General features: G+C 34.6%; 1 protein-coding gene across 1 annotated transcript; it reads left to right on the top strand.

Annotated features, from left to right (window-relative positions):
* Window positions 1-3,548: 3,548 nt before the first annotated feature.
* LOC110693622 lies at window positions 3,549-12,264 on the top strand. Its single transcript, XM_021870764.1, has 9 exons — window positions 3,549-4,441; window positions 5,166-5,411; window positions 5,533-5,740; window positions 5,854-5,963; window positions 6,043-6,242; window positions 7,038-7,141; window positions 9,429-9,616; window positions 10,753-10,952; window positions 11,564-12,264. The coding sequence occupies exons 1-9, from the start codon at window positions 4,171-4,173 to the stop codon at window positions 11,780-11,782; spliced, it is 1,746 nt and encodes a 581-aa protein (XP_021726456.1). The 5' UTR covers window positions 3,549-4,170; the 3' UTR covers window positions 11,783-12,264.
* The last annotated feature ends 4,854 nt before the right edge of the window (window positions 12,265-17,118 follow it).

Below are 17,118 nucleotides of genomic sequence, written 5' to 3'. Positions count from 1 at the left end.
TATTATATTGGTTGAAATGGTATTAAGTTAGGAATGCATGACTAAATCACGCGTCGTTCAGTGTAATTAATGTTAATTTTACTCTAATATTCCCACTTTTAATTCTCTTATCTAACGTCTCGGGGGCGCTCATTAGCTTTTGCCATATTATAAATATATTAGATTATATATTAATGGTATTATATATTATAAATACCATATTATAAATATATTAATGGTATTTTATTATTTTTCATTTTTCTTTTCAAAATACATATCAAAATTAATAATTTCCTTTACAATCAAAATTAATAATACCCCACCCCTGGTCAATATGTATTTTTTTTTTTTCAAAATACCTATAGTTATTTCTATTATCAGTTATTTCTATTATCACATAATAGTAAACAAGGTATTAAATGCATGATGGTGTTGATATAATTAGTTCCAATAATTATTTCAAAAATCCAAAAACTTCCACACATTCACCAACAAAATAATGTGAAGAAAATTTTGAAACTAATTATATCAAAGTAATAATAAAGAATTTAAATACCCTATTCACTATTGTGGGGTAGTAGAAATTGCTACTGAAAAAAAATATACATATTGACAATTTTTTTTTTTTTAAAAAAAAAGAGTTAAGCACAAATTCAGGTACTCAATTCTACTTTTTTTCACCGTTTAGGTAATAAATTTTTTTTGTTTTGCTTTTGGGTACTGAGTTAAGAATTCCGGCCAAAAAAAAAAAATTCAGCCTAAGAATTCAGTACCTTGGTTAAATGAAAGTGGGCCCCACCCGATAAAAAAAATGCGCGGGTCAACCCTTTTTTTTTCCCTTTCTTATTCTTTATTCCCCCTTTTGTCCCTTAATTCTTTCCATTTCTGGAAATATTCGCTGCGCATAAGTCGAAGAACACGAGCAGCTACATTCGAATCTGGGAAAAATGACAGCGAAAGCCGCCATTTTTTTGAGGTATGCTTACTTACTCATGGTTTTTGTTGTTAATTTGATATAAATTTTGAATTTTTCGCCCAATTGATGATGGTAATTGCGACTTAGGGTATTGCGTTTTTTGGGTTTTTTTTAATCGAAATCAAAATGTCGATTTCTTGTGTTTTTTGTGTTAAATTTGTTGCTGTGTTGTTGTTTGTTGTTGTATTAAGCTTGTGTTGTTGGTGGATGTTGATTGCATGTTGATTATTTATGCTCTAAGGTTTGATTTGTTGATCTGTTTTGTGCACTAAAACAGGGGAGGTTTTGGTGAAATTGTGTATGTGTGATTGATGATGTTGTGTGTGTTTTTCTTGTGCAGCAGCAGCAGGGGAAGAACCTAGCAGCAGCAGGGGGAAGAACCTAGCAGCAACTACTGTTTTTTTTTTTTTTTTTTTTTTTTTTTTTTTTTTTTTTTTTTTTTTTTAATCTGGAAAAACCTTGTTGAAGAATTTGTGCCTAAATAGATATGGTGAATGAACCTGTTTTGATGATATTTGTTGCTGGTATACTGCTACAACTTTTGTGTTAATGTTTTTGTTTTTGTTTTTTTTTTTATTTATTGAAATTGAATCAGAATCGTTTTGGATGAATTTTGGTTAAGAAAATAAACATGGTGAATCTGCCCTACAGTGATGCTAGTGTTTTGCAGGTGTTTGCATGGCATTTTTTTGGCCAAGTTCATGCCCCTTTAAATAGAGTAATAACGGCTAGTTTCTGAGTCAAAGTTATTAATTTTTTTTTTATTTTTAAAATATTAATTTTTTAATTAGGTATTGTTAATGATGAGTTAGTGGTGAGTTAGTTCACCTGAAAATCACTTTGAGTACCCAAAAGCAAAGCAAAAAAAATTGAGTACCTAAAAGGTGAAAATTAGAAGAATTGAGTACCTAATTGTACTCTTAACTAAAAAAAAAAGTCTAACAAATGGTTAAAGACATTATTAATTTGGATTGTAATGTAAAGGAAATTGTTAACATAATATGTATTTTGAAAAGAATGATAAAATTTAATAATATATAAATATAATAATCAATATAGACGGAATATCAATCGTTATACTTTTTTATGACAGACGTACTATTTTGCACATATAGTACAAAAGGTGGTGTACCGCTAATAGCAAATAGTTGAGTTCGTATTATTTTGCACACAGTGTTGATAGTTGATAATATTTTAAGTCAATTTTCCAAAAGAATAAGATACACAAAATGGATTTATGCATAGCTAACCATTATAAAACAGTTTTGTAAGTCTCATAGGCGCAAAGTGAATTTATCAAAACTTTAAGTACATAATCTACAATCATGCCAAGATTGAATCAGAATCACCTAGGTGAAACTGCAGTTGAATCATGTATTCATGTACATGGCTAAATCTAGTTACCTAAGAGGGTTGGGATTTCCCTTTCTCAAAGTTGAACAAGCTGTGTTAATGGTTAAAGTTTAACTTGACTTAATTTTGCCCCGATCTTATTCCTCCAAGTCTGTAAAATTTTGTTATGCCTTTAATTTTCTTTAAAATAAAAAGAAGACCTATGGTACAATGTTTTTTTTAGTATCTTCAAAATGTGCAAATACATTTTTTTTAGCAATTAACTCCGTTAAAGGCATCTGGCCAACACAATGACAAATTAAAGCAAATCAAGCGCTGATTGGATAGCAAATGTTGGTCGGTTGCTATCCAACATTTAGTTAGTTAGTTATAGTATGGATATTGTTCCTTGTAATAGTTCTTTTTTATTTCCCATTCTTTCTTCTTATGCATTCGGAATTTCGAAGATATAAAGTAAATTTAATTTATTTTGATCTTTTTTATTCAAGTGAATAATATAAGACTAATGGATAAGTATTTGTAGCGTTATCATTTTTATCATGAAATTAGTGAATAAAAGCATTTTAATCGGTTTGTATAATTTTATATAGCTATAGACTCGGTTAACAAATACTAACAACTACGTGTCATGTTCAGAAGGTTTTTAGGACATCGGTTGCTGAGGCTCACTCTCTTGCTGGTGCAGCTAGGCGTAGAATTTTACTTCATTTCACTTTTTAATTTTTTTGTTAGTTCTCTTTGTCAAAAAAAAAAAAAAAAACTACTAGTCTACTAGAGTACGAAAGTAAGACCAAAAGATAAATTGTCACAATGTGGATGCACCATTGTTTTCAACAATGAACAGAAGTTGAAATCAGTCTTTAGCTTGCAAATGGGAACAAATATATCGTCTAATAAAGTCAATAACAAACATGATAATTAACACTTCCCTATTGTTTTTCTCTTTAATTTAATTAACTATTGGGATTAATGGAATCCTAATCATGTTATTAAGGGTCCTAAACCAAATGGACAAATGCAACTGGAACAATCCTGGAATTCACATGCCATACCTCACCACGTTTATCTTTTTTTAATTTTTTTCACACATGCTTGTAATTATTATTATTGATTTATTTTTATGGTAAACTATATCCTAGTTATAAAATTTTAATTTTTTGGTGTTACATAATTTTACTTTAGTATTATTATTTTTGAAATATTTTATACTAAATCAGTATTTTTTTTTGAATAGATTATACTAAATTAATATAAATATCATAAATACTCTCCAAAAATAATTTGTACCGTGAGCTGTAAGCTGTGTGATCTTCATCTTCTTCTCCTCTCAGATTTGTATCTTCGAAAACCATCCAAATTTGTTTTTGTTATCTTATAAACCCTAAAATAACCCAGACAAAAGATATAAATTTCAAATCCCCTATTTTTATCTTTTACCGAAAAGAATAAAATTTCAATCATATGATTAAATTAGACAACATCTCGTGATTGATTGGTCAATTGGAGTACAAATTTTCTCTCTCCTGGTTGTTTTTTCAAGTGGGTTCTTACTCAATTTCAACTCACATTCATTGATCCAAAATACCCACTTCGATTTTTTTTGCTAGTTTAATAAAAGATTCAGGAAATCGATTGTTTCTAAATTGGGTTGTGCCGAAATATTGAGTGAGATCTCAAATTTACATTAAAGTTTGGAACTTTGGACTAAAATTTGAGGTGGGTTTGATTGATTGTTGAATTTTGTGGGGTTTTTGGATTGATTTAAGCAAATTTGGAGGTGGGTTTTTGATTATTAGAGAGAGAAAGAGGAGAGAAATAAGGGCAATGAGAAGTTGGCCTGAATATTGGAAGAAGAAGACACAATGAGTGCAGGCTCATTGGGTCTGGGTTTGCGTTCCGCAAGTTATGGATCATTGCAACAATTGCACAATAATTTGTTACCAAATCAATCTCCTTCGCCTTCGCCGCCGCCACCTCCGTCTTTCCTGCCCCGTAAACCAGTGAAGATGATGAAGGAAAAGGAGAGGATGTTACATTGGCTTTACAAAACTGTTGGCCGGAAAAAGGTTGGCATGCTCTTTCTTTGTGTGGTTTCTGCGGCGGTTTTTGTTTGGGTTCTATATGTCGGCAAAGGTTTGATTTTTCTCACCTTGGTTTTTTGTTTTAACGTGTTTTTCTTGATCCTGCATTTTGTAGAATTGTTGGTTTTTTGCTGATTGATTAATTGATTTGAATTTGTTTGATTAAGTTTGAAGTTTGTGTGTAATTTTGTATGTGAGATTGGATTATAATTGGAAGTGGATTGACTTTGCTTAGTGAATGGTGATAATCATGCATTGATTGATCCTTTAGGTCTTGTATATCAAGTAGTTAATGATGTGTAATCGGGGTATTCAAAGGCGATTATGTTACGATCCTTGATGATTTTTGATTTTGGTGGTGATTATTGATGCTGGATCATGATGCATCAGGAACATGTGCAATTGTGCAGTGCTAGAGATAACAGCCTTATGAATCAGCTTTGTGATTCCTATCATGATCATTAGATTTTATTAAGAGTTAAATCATACATATTGTGTATGGCTGACACCATGTAAAATTGTTTTGTTCGCGTTGAAGAAACTAATGACTGTGTCCTGTGAAAAGGATCTTATAATTTCTTGATCTTATGGATGATTTGTGGCGGGAATGTAGTTCTTGGTTGGTTATCAGCCGTATTGGGATTGTAATTTCTAACTTCTTAACCTGTTTTTTGTTCCTGTTAATGGCAAGATCAAAGTAATTCTGTTGAGGCTACCATTTACTGACCTTGGAGTTTGTAAAATCAACTAATGTACTGGACATGGTGGTTTTCCAGGCGAAGATTCTAGAGGAAATGAAGGTCCTGCTAGTATAACATTTAATAACAGAACATCTGCAAATCGTGCACGACAAGCATACACTCTTCCAAGTAACAGCACACCAGCAAGTATTGAACCCTCGCTAGCTACTGCAGTGCAAGCTATGCGATATTTCACAGGATATACTCTTCCTCCTGGGAATCCTTGTGAACATTTTGCATTGCCACCTCCACCATCTGATAAGAAACGAACTGGGCCCCGGCGTAAGTTTGATTTTCTTGGGATATTTCTGTGTCATTGTCATTCCTTCCGACTATGTAGTCTTGGTATTGTTGTGGAAACCAAACTGCTAGATTTGTAAGTAGTTCTATTTTTCTATCTCAGCTTGTCCAGTTTGCTACCTTGATCAAAAGCAAGCCATAGAATTAATGCCGGATGCACCATCATTTTCCCCAGTCCACAATTTAACATATGTGTATGAAGAGAAATCATATAAAACTGAGTTTGGAGGTTCTGAGTTTGGTGGCTATCCTTCTCTGAAGCAAAGAAATGATTCTTATGATATAAGGGAATCTATGCATGTGCACTGCGGGTACATTTTCGTCTTTCCATTCTGGTTTACTTAACTGCCCAAATATTTCTGTGAGCCTCCTCGCATAGTTATAATCTACAGTTAAGTGATTCTTGTGCATCATATATCTGTAGTTTTATTAAAGGACAAAAACCAGGCCGAGGGACTGGATTTGACATTGATGATGCTGATCTTGCTGATATGGAACAGTGCAATGGGATAGTTGTCGCCTCAGCAATATTTGGTACTGCTGTGTTTTGTATGCTTTCAGTTGCCTGTTTCCTATATTAGGTCTTGCTGTTTAAGTACATCTATTTTGTCAGGGAACTATGATATACTACAGCAGCCCAAAAATACCAGTGAAGATGCCAAAAGAAATGTTTGTTTCTTCATGTTTTTGGATGAGGAAACTGAAGCAGCTATGAAGAATGCTAGTGTTCTTGATGGAAGCAAGAGGGTTGGATTATGGAGAATAGTTGTTGTTCATAATCTTCCATACACAGATCCAAGGCGTAATGGGAAGGTAATTAATCTTTAGGTTCATACTTGTTCTTTAACTAGTCGTGTGTTGCTAGGCTTCAAATGTGTATATTATTTGAATTTCCTCACCATTGATGCAGAAATTGCAAACTGGTTACGAAACTCATACTAGCTCACACTTGCTGTAACACTGTATATGACATTGACATTTGTGTAATTATTGTCATGTCTTGCAAATCGGTGGATCACCAATACAATACAATGCTTTAGAGAATTTAGGTTAACCTTAGATTTAGACTCTCTTGGTAGTATGTAGATGATTGACATTTGGTCCCATCTTATAAGCGACTAGATTTACTTAAGAGGATTCTGAATCAGATGCCAAGAAGGAATCTCTATGATTCGGAAATGAATTTCTGTACTTGGTCAACCTTTTGTTTCTGTAAGGGATTTAACTATTAAATCAAGGGCAGAGCAACAATAACAATGACAATGACAATGCAGTATTAGTGTTGCCTTAGGTGGGGGTATGCCATATGGCTTACGGGTATATCTAGCTGTTGCAAGGTTATCTCTAAAAGTTGTATATACTTGGGTTCTATCTATTTTATAGAAGTCTCAATTTCAAACTATTAATATTATAAGACGGATTGTTGTTTTTTCCCCAGTGCATAACGCTGGGCCTGTAATCCTGTATGCTGATGTTCCAGTATTCCAGCTCATCTTGAAGATTGTTTTGCTTGTTATTTTGTCTGTTATTGAGCAACTTTTTGATACTATCCTTACTTATCAGTGACAAGTGGGATTAGGTTTCTGACATCATTCTCTTTCTTGATAGATTCCAAAGCTTCTGCTGCACAGAATGTTTCCTAATGTTCGGTATTCTATATGGGTGGATGGAAAACTTGAACTTGTAGAGGATCCGTATCGAATTCTTGAAAGGTGAGTGCTATATTTTCCGATGACAGTATACAATCTATTATAACTATTCAATTTTAGATGATCTGGTTGTGTTACAGTGTTACACAAGTGAGTTATACTGATGAATTGTTTTCATCAAATTGCTTGTTTGCTGCATCGTTTGTGAACTTTAGTTTTGTTCGGTTCTTTTTAATATCTTTTTCTCACTCCCCCTCCCTACCCCAACTCCTTTTTTTTTTAATGGTTTGAATGGCAAGAACAGTTAGGATTAGTTGAAAACGCTTACTTGGTACACTTCACTGACTTCAGCATTCTTTGATATTCATTCTCCTGTGGTCAGGTTCCAGTACAGAGTATTATTATTTTTTCTAATCCAAGCTTTCATCTACACTTGTTATTCTGATCTTGTTAAGCCTCTCTTAATTTGAAACAAGGTAGTTATTTGGAGAATGATCTAATTGCTGTTTTTGTCTATTGTAATGGTTCCTGTTCTTGGTCACCTGATCCTATTGACTTCGCATGGATATATCCTTGATGGTGAAAACATATTTTGTAATACATTGTGGTTAAATACCATCTAGTGGATAATTTGACTCATTGAGTACATGTCTGTGGAAGTCTCCACAGTGCTATGGAAGATTGGTAGTGACAAGCTAAGCATGCTGTTGGTAATGAGTGAATCAATTAAAGACTTTGAAAAATAAAAAAGGAAATATATTTATGTCCAAATTAGGGGTGGGGTGTTAATGAGCTTTGTTGGCTTGCTAACTATTTGAGTTTTCCTTTTGAGGCCAAGCACAATTAAGCTTTACTGGAAAAGCTCGTTAGCAAGCTCAAAGTATTATTAACAATTGTATTTAAGATATTATAATATAAGAAGTAGGAACGTAAGTTGATAGTAATGATATGTACATTATTGTTGAAAAACTCAAAAGCATTAATAACTAAAACGTAAATACTCCCTCCATCCCTGAATAAGTAGTTCTATTTGCCTTTTTCACAAATTTTTAGGAATGTGAACAAAATAATAAGATAATGGGGTTTAATAGATTAAAGGTGTATATATTATAAGTAAAAAACTAGATAATGGGGTTCGGTTGATCAAATTTGAATTAAAAAAAAAAAGATTAAAGGTGAATGTAATTAATGTAAAAAACTAGATAATGGGGTTCAGTTGATAAAATTTTAATTTTAAAAAAAAGAAGATAAAGGGTTTGGTTTGATAATTAGATAAAAGGTTAAATGAGACATTTATTTAGGGATTAAAATTTGGTGTGAAATGAGACTATGTGAGGATGGAGGGCGTATATAAAATATAAAAGCATTACAGATTAGAACTCAAGTTGAGTTTTATGGTAAGAAAATTTTCAGGATTTGAGAATATGGAAGCTCGAAATTGGGCTTGTGTTCAAATCAAAGAGTTGCAAGCCAAGCTGGAGTCTGCTTGGCTTGTTAGCACCCCTAGTCCAAACAGATAGCAAAACTAAATTATTTCCATTTTTTTTCAGCCATTATATCTTCGCCTTCCATCCTTACTCCATATATCTTTTGCAGTCAGTTCATAGTCTTTTTGATATATTAGGATACAAAACGGACCTTAATATTGGCAGGTTAAAAAAAAAACCCTCAATTACAAGGGAGATGGAGGCTGAGGAGAGGACAATTTGCATATTTGATATGGGTTGCACTAGCACTACTTGCAAGCAAGAGCTAGTAATTTTTGGGTTATTAAATTGTATGAAAAGGCTTAATTTAAGTTCTTCATGGAGATATTAAACTCTAGGTTTCAATAAAAAGAAAAAGACCCTTTATAATATCTTTTCATTGGAGTTATGTTGCTTGGAAAGAACTCTGGTGAGTTATTGAGATTATTTAGAAAGTAATTGTAGTGGAAAATGATATGGATCATGGTTTTTTTTTTTTTTTTTTGGGTGGTAAGTTGGATCATGTATGGTTTTGAAACAAACAGTATATCTCTTCTTCCCTATTAATTTTAAGGTAATGATTGGAAATGTCACTATATAGTGCAACTTTATGGGTTGATCTAGCTGAAGCTGGTCCAAGTCTTTTTCTACTTCTTTGAAGGTCTGAACCATCTAGGAGATGTAAAGATCTGAAACATTTAAGATATAAAACTCAACGAGGAATTCGAAAATTTATAATATGATTACCTGGTGTAAGACTGTGTGAGCAGAATTAATCCAATATTCTTTCATAATTGCTGCTTTACTGTATTGACTACCAACTTTCGATTTTTAATTAGCTGATACTATAGTTTTGAATATAATATTTGTTAATTTCATTGCAGGTTTTTGTGGAGACAGAATGCCTCTTTTGCAATATCTAGACATTATAAACGGTTTGATGTATTTGAGGAAGCTGAAGCAAACAAAGCTGCTGCAAAGTATGACAATGCCTCCATTGATTTCCAAATAAATTTTTACAAAAATGAAGGATTGACGCCCTATACTTTGGATAAGCTTCCCATAACCAGTGGTAAGACTAAGAGTGGTGTCTTCTTTTAGGTTTTATTTATTATTATTTATTTATTTTTATTTTCATTTTTAAAAAAATTTTATTTCCACTTTTTTCTTTGTATGCATTTATAGAACTTTTATATCTAAGTTCTGAACTCCCTAATACATAGCAGTTTGAAATGTTTAAATGCTACTTATATTTTGGATTTTAATTAATGGAAACTGTTAAGATTATCAAAATGATATTTTGAGGTTTTTTTTGAAAATTTGTTTTCACTTATGGATAAATGTGAGTTGATGTACTAAGTATGTCTCAAAATACAGCCCAAACTTCTTCACAAGAATTAAATGAACATTCTTTCTCTTATTATATCCTCTGTAAGAATATGTTTGTCCCTTTTTCTTCCTCATCCTAGAAACCGAATGAAATTTAGTTCCTATTTCTGTATGATTTCATACTACCTCCATTCCTTTGAGTTTGTTATGGTTGCTATTTGTGCAATGGTCGAAGAGGCTAGTAAAATAGGAAAGATTGTGCTGTAAATGGGATTTATGTAATAAAAATTGGAGTGTTATAACTTGTACGTGGGTTTATGTAAAAAGTAGGAAAGGAAGTGTTGCATATGGGGCCGGGACCTGGTAGTGGTAAAAGTGTAAAGATTTAGTACAAAAATTGGATGAGACGTATGCCCAACTCAATGGAATAAATGAAAATGGAACCTAGCTACGGAGGTAATATATGATTGATTGTTTATGTAAGGAATATTTACATTGTACCCCTTTTTTTAAAAAATTACTTACCATCCCAACCAATATACTCCTTTTTTCTTTATGTGTAAGTTAGAACGAGAACCATCTTACTTCTTTAGAATGAACAAGTTGTTTTTTTTTTTGTTGACAAATACTTGTAAATTATCCTATAGCCTCCACCTACTCATGTATATGGGGTGTCTCCTCTTGTACGAGGATGTGTTAATATATAGAAGTTATGATAAATTTTGTATTAAACGTTAATATGCTCAGTGACAATTTAGATTAATTTTAGCAAGATTGATAGTAGATTTTTGAAATTTTGAGGGTTTACAAAAAGTAATTTGAAGTTTCTGTTATCCTCAAACTTCTGATGCATTTTCAATCATCGTATATGTTTCACAGATGTCCCTGAAGGATGTGTTATATTACGGGAGCATGTCCCAATATCCGATCTTTTCAGTTGTCTATGGTTCAATGAGGTTGATCGATTTACTTCCAGAGACCAAATTAGTTTCTCAACCGTTAGAGATAAAATTAGGAAGAAGGTGGATTGGACCGTCAGCATGTTCTTGGACTGTGAAAGGCGCAATTTTGTTGTCCAGGTAAGCTCTTCTTTCCAGCTTCAACCTCAATTTTGCCTGGAAGTTTTTGTGCTACTGTTATGCTACCATATCTGATTGGACTATATACTTCATAGTTTCAACGAATATTCCTTTTTCTAATTAACTACAATGTACTACCCACTAGCTTTTAAAAGGTGAAACAATCCCTTGTTTTCAATTGCCACTAATTATTTTGGAAGTTAATTTTGTCTAATATATCAATGAATTTCAGCAAGGTACTTCCCACTACCATCCGATGGGGGCTAATATTTCAACAAATTTCCTTGTTTGATTATAAGTTGCTTAAAATGAGGGTGACTAAAACATTGATCAACATCTAATTAACTACTAAGTACCACCCACTAACACTAAAAATTTCACTAATATCAACTTGTTTTTTCAAAGAAACTTTGAATATTAAGGAATGAAGTATGGTTAAATTTCAGTGCGATGCAATTAAAACACACGGGTGGTGCAATGAAAAACTGACATATTTAGAGAATTTGTGTATACAAGGAACCATTATTATCCTGTTTTTTGCTTTTAAAAGTGGATCATTGTTCTACTTGTATTTGTGGATAGCTCCCTCTAAATTGAGTTGGATTTATCAGGGTTACCATATGGATGTGTTAAAGCAAAAGCAAGCAGCAGCATTAGGTGCTCGACGTCATATTCCAGCTGCTATCCCCCTCCTCTTCCCTTGCTGCCTCCTCCATCTCCTTTGCTGCCTCCCCCACCTCCAGCAACTCGAACCGAAAGTTCTTCTAGTCGACGGAGAGGAAGAGGTCGAAGACGGAATCGCAAGGTTGATGTTGGAGCTACTGAAGTAAGCAAAGTCAAAGGCACAGATTGAGGTCAAATTTTTGTTTAGGCAAACAAAGTATACAGATAGTATGGTTTCGCCTTCCCTGCATTAGAGGAGAAAACGCTCCGTTGCGCAGGGCTTGGTCCAATTCAAGAAAAGTGTTGTACTTTTACCATCTTCATTTACACAGCTATCACTGTTATTTTTTCTCCCAAAGAAAAAGAGAGAGCTAAGAAACTAAAGGGAATTGTTATTCAATTTTTTTGTATATATAAGATACCACATTTTTTTTTTAATAAATTTGTCATTTAAGTTTCCACACTTACCTATACCCTATATATGATCTTGTACTCCCTCTATTTTCGTCTGCAGATGGCGAAAAACATGAAATTGATCATCTGATCATATTTATAGGGGGAATTCTTCAGTATGCTCGTGTTTGTATTGTTACAAGCTAGACTCATTATTTGGCCTTCGTGTCGTTTGTATTTTTAATTATGAACCCAATCTGTATTTGCACTGAATTAGAAATAAAACGCGGCAAAGTCACTCCATCAATGTCAATATAACGTCAACTAAAATAGTTTAATGTACTACTTAATCATTTAGCATCTAAGCATCTTCATTAAGTCATAGCGTTATGAAATAAATGTTGAGGACTTCGATCAGTTAAGCAGTGTAATTAATTAGACCACGTTAAATTGTATTGTTAATTAATATATCGCTGCACTATTGTCAATTTCATAAACGTACAATCAAATAGCTGATTTTTTTGCTTAAAAGCATTACAAAATGCCCAACTTAGCAACTTACGTACAATCAAATAGCCTGTAAAATAATATTAATGTACGTAATTATTGATTCAAGTAGCCATGACCTGGCGCAGCCAACTTGAGTACTCATTGGATCTGATTATGTACTAAAATATTATATTATTCAATAAAAGGTAGTAAGGATTAATACATTTGTACTAGTATGTGCAATTGTGCCTTGCTTCATGTTTACATTGTACGAGTATTACATTCTTGCATTTCACATTTTCATATTGCTTTTATCTATTGAGTTTAAAATATTAGAAAACTCAATTTTTTTTTATTATTATTTTTTTTCATTCATGTTTAAAAATATTGGAAACCATATCAGCAGGCTGTTTAGACGGTATAAAGACAGTTAAACTAAGTATTAGTTACACATAATACATTATAAGTTAAGTATGAAGTTGATATGGACAATTATCTAAACTGTACTAGTGAGACCTCTAAACACTCAAATTACTTATAACGTCCAATGTCCAGTCTAATGTCTATTATTACTAGAAATAATTACTCCAACTTATAAGATAGGTAGCACAAGAAAAAGGGGATATAATCTAGCCCATGTTGTCTACTACCTTTGTTTTTTTTAATTAAAGTGTACCTAGTATTTCTTTTTGGAAAGTTTTTTTTAGTTGTTGAGTATTTTATTTGAAAAGTTTGTTTTTAGTTAACTCCGCTACATACTTGATTAAATAGTGTAAAGTATATGGTATACACACTTACTTTATCATTTTTTTTAAAGTGTGTGTCGAGATTAAACGTTTAATCTAAAGAGAAATGGAGAAAGTAATTATTAACAAAAAGCTTAATTGCTCGACATTGCATAATATGCATGCCTATAGGCTATAGACACTATGGGCATGCATGAACGTCTTTTTAAAAATCTCATTTTTACCACCAATAGGCATACCTCTAAATTCTTGAAGGGCCTAAAGCACAAAAAACCTGACCTGCCACGTGGGCAATTGCATGAAAATCAATGGGCCTTAGCAAGGCCCAAACCAATCGTGTACCCATCGGCTAGTCCACACAATCTGTGGAAAAACGACCAACCCATGCATGCCCAACTGGGCAACTTCACATGTAAAATCGAGTCTTCTTCTGCTTAAACGCCTTTATCCCATTAGAAAGATCGGCTACATGAACCAACATAAGGACTTTTCAGGAAGTCACTCATCTTATTATTCTTTTCATTGATATAAGGTTGAAACTACCTTTCAATACAGAAGTACATATGCAGCTTCGCAATATAGAAGATGCACTAAACTTGGCTTTGGGTCAACAGTAATTTGTAAGTTCGGAGACAATTAACCTTTTCGTTTTAAAGACAATTTACGTTGAACCGGCTCTTCTGCCACACACAATACATTGCAATAATATGTATTTGTTAGGGCCTATAATTAGTGTTTATATTGTATAGTTAACGGGCCTATTTCTTGAGCCCTAATCACTTGTATAAATACTCTACTCTACACTCTAATGAAACTACGAAAAATATTTTCGTGACATGGTATCGGAGCCAAAATCATTCTAATCCCTAAAATCAATTTCTACTTTCTACATTCTAATCCCTAAATTAATTTCTATCATAATCTCTACAATCAAATTTCTGGATTTTTTTTAATCAAGCAATTTCTACGAATCTTCTTGTTGTTCTAAATCAAATTTTGGGTCTTTCCCAATTCTACTAGTTTACTCCTTCGATTGTTGTGCGTTGCTTCCCATACTACTACTCTCCATCTGTGCGCTGCTTCTCATAATACTACTACTTCTTCTTCTTGCTCAAAAATGGTGAATGACAACCGCAAGTCGATTCTCAATTGTACCCACTGCAATCGATCGGGCCACGACTATAATTCTTGTTTTCTTGTCCACGGCCTACCCGATTGGTGGCTGGACAGATATGGAAGTAAAGGTCGTTCTTCGTCTTCGGCAATTGCTTTCCTTGTGTCGCAAGATCAGCCAGGTCGCGGAGATATCCCGCGCCTCTGTCCCGCGGCTGCTGCACCCACCACACCACTTCTGCCGGGCCGCGGGGATATCCCGCGACCCTACCCCGCGGCCACTGCTTCCTCCATTGCTGCTGCCCCTTGATTTACTACTACTCCTCTTTCTTCTATTTTGGGTGTGTTCGACCCTTCTGTGAACTCTATGGCTAGTGACTCTCTATCGTTCTCATGGATTATTGACACCGGAGCATCCCATCATGTTACCGACAATGACAATTTTTACAAGATGCTCATTCTATTATCTCTTGTCCTGTTGGTCTTCCCGATGGTGCTAAGGCCATGGCTACTAAGGAGGGTCGTGTTGTCTTGGCGGATGGCATTACTCTTGAACATGTTCTATTTGTTCCGCAATTAAATTGCAATTTGATTTCGGTGTCTAAGTTAATTGATGATTCTAATTGCTTTGTCCGATTCACTAATTCTCTTTGTGCTATACAGGATCAATCCTCGGGGAGCTTAATTGGAGGCGGTGAACGGATAGATGGACTATATTATTTCCGGCGTCTCCCTAAAGTATGTGCACTCCCGGGTCTGGAGATTTCTACATTTGAGTTGTGGCATCGATGTTTGGGGCACCCATCGGAAAAAATTGTCAAATTGCTTCCTACTATTCGAGGTACTACTGGTACTAAGTGTTTACATAAAGCTTGTGAAATTTGTCCTCTTGCTAAACAGACCCGAGCCAGTTTTCCTGATAGTGATAGTCGTGCTAGTCGTATTCTTGAAATGATACATTGTGATTTGTGGGGACCATATAACACGGCTTCTACTTGTGGTGCTCATTATTTCTTGAAGATTGTTGATGATTTTTCACGTGGTGTTTGGGTTTATTTATTGAATGACAAAACTGAAGTTTATTCTTCTTTTTGCTCTTTCTTTGCTATGGTTAAGTGTCAATTTGATGTCAATGTTAAGTGTGTGCGGAGTGACAATGGCACAGAATTTAAACCCATGATCCCATATTTTACTGAAAATGGCATTCTTTTCCAAACCTCTTGTGTTGGCACATCTCAACAAAATGGTCGGGTAGAGCGTAAATACCAACATATATTGAATGTGAGTCGTGCTTTGATGTTTCAAGGTAATTTGCCAATTACTTTTTGGGGTGAGTGTGTCCTTGGGGCGGTGTATTTGATTAATCGTACTCCTTCTACTTTGCTAGCCAATAAAATCCCATATGAAATTCTTTTTGACAAAGAACCCGATTTTGATACTTTGAGGGTGTTTGGTTGTCTTTGTTTTGCTCATAACCAAAAAGATAAGGGTGACAAATTTTCACCTAGGAGTAGGAAGTGTGTGTTTGTGGGTTATCCTCATGGCAAGAAGGGTTGGAAGTTGTATGATTTGGAAACCGCTGATATTTTTGTTTCTCGTGATGTTAAATTCCATGAGAATGAATTCCCGTTTGTGAAAGATGGTGATTCGGTTTCTTCTACTGTGGGTGCCGAGAGTGTGCCTAATGATTATGTTGGTGTTGATCACGATTTTCTTGATAATTTGGAATATGTATTAGAGGTTGGTGAGGGTTCTCTTGTGCCTGAAAACTCTTCACAACCCCGTGCTACTGCTTCTACCCCCCACGGGTCACTTGAGGCTACTGTCCATGACCACGGCAGTCCCATGGTGTCCCCTGCCCCCTCTGCTGCCTCCTCGGCCACTGGTACGGGCAGTCTTGATGTGGTTGTTCCGGACTCCTCTTCTACTTCTCCTATTGCGTTGGACCGTGCTCAACGTCCAAGGCAACCCCCGGGGTGGCACCGGGATTATGTTGCACACACTATATCTCTACCTAGTTCATCTATCTCGCAATGTTCATCGCCTACTCCATGCTCCTCAGGTACTCCTTACCCCTTAGCACACTTTGTGAATTGTGATAAATTTTCTGTGCAACACTATGTTTTTATTGCAGCTGTTGATACGGTAGTTGAGCCTCGTAATTTCAAGGAGGCAATGCAAGATGAGGGGTGGAAAGCGGCTATGCAAACGGAAATTGATGCATTAGAAAAAAATGGCACATGGGTAATGGAAAAATTGCCTCCGGGTAAGAAAGCTCTTGGGTGTCGATGGGTTTACAAGGTCAAACTTAATTCTGATGGCACACTCAAGAGATTGAAGGCTCGTCTTGTTATCTTTGGCAATCATCAAGTTGAGGGTATTGATTATAATGAGACTTTTGCTCCCGTTGCTAAAATGGTCACTGTTCGTGCTTTTCTTGCTGTCGCTGCTGCGAAGAATTGGGAATTGCATCAGATGGATGTTCACAATGCATTTCTTCATGGTGATCTTGATGAGGAAGTTTATATGAAGCTTCCCCCCTGGGTTTCATGGTTCTCAACCTGGTATGGTGTGGCGTCTTCTGAATTCGTTGTATGGTCTTCGACAAGCACCTCGTTGTTGGTATTCTAAATTGGCCGCCTCTCTGAAAAGGTACGGATTTGTGCAATCGTACTCTGACTATTCCCTTTTTACTCTGCAATCTGGGTTTATACAACTTAGTGTTCTGGTGTATGTTGATGATTTGATAATTTCTGGTAATG

The sequence above is a fragment of the Chenopodium quinoa genome, unplaced genomic scaffold, assembly GCF_001683475.1.
Source record: "Chenopodium quinoa cultivar QQ74 unplaced genomic scaffold, ASM168347v1, whole genome shotgun sequence".
NCBI classification, from domain to species: Eukaryota; Viridiplantae; Streptophyta; class Magnoliopsida; order Caryophyllales; family Amaranthaceae; genus Chenopodium; species Chenopodium quinoa.
Note: the sequence above shows the minus strand (reverse complement) of the source record. Positions and strands in the feature narration are given on the sequence as shown.

Bases quoted from the DNA above. Each gene is read 5' to 3' on its own strand.
- LOC110693622 (XM_021870764.1), top strand. From the start codon at position 4,171: ATGAGTGCAGGCTCATTGGGTCTGGGTTTGCGTTCCGCAAGTTATGGA. The intron at 5,964-6,042 runs GTACTGCTGTGT...CTATTTTGTCAG, and splicing joins TGTCGCCTCAGCAATATTTG to GGAACTATGATATACTACAG. The intron at 10,953-11,563 runs GTAAGCTCTTCT...TGGATTTATCAG, and splicing joins GGCGCAATTTTGTTGTCCAG to GGTTACCATATGGATGTGTT.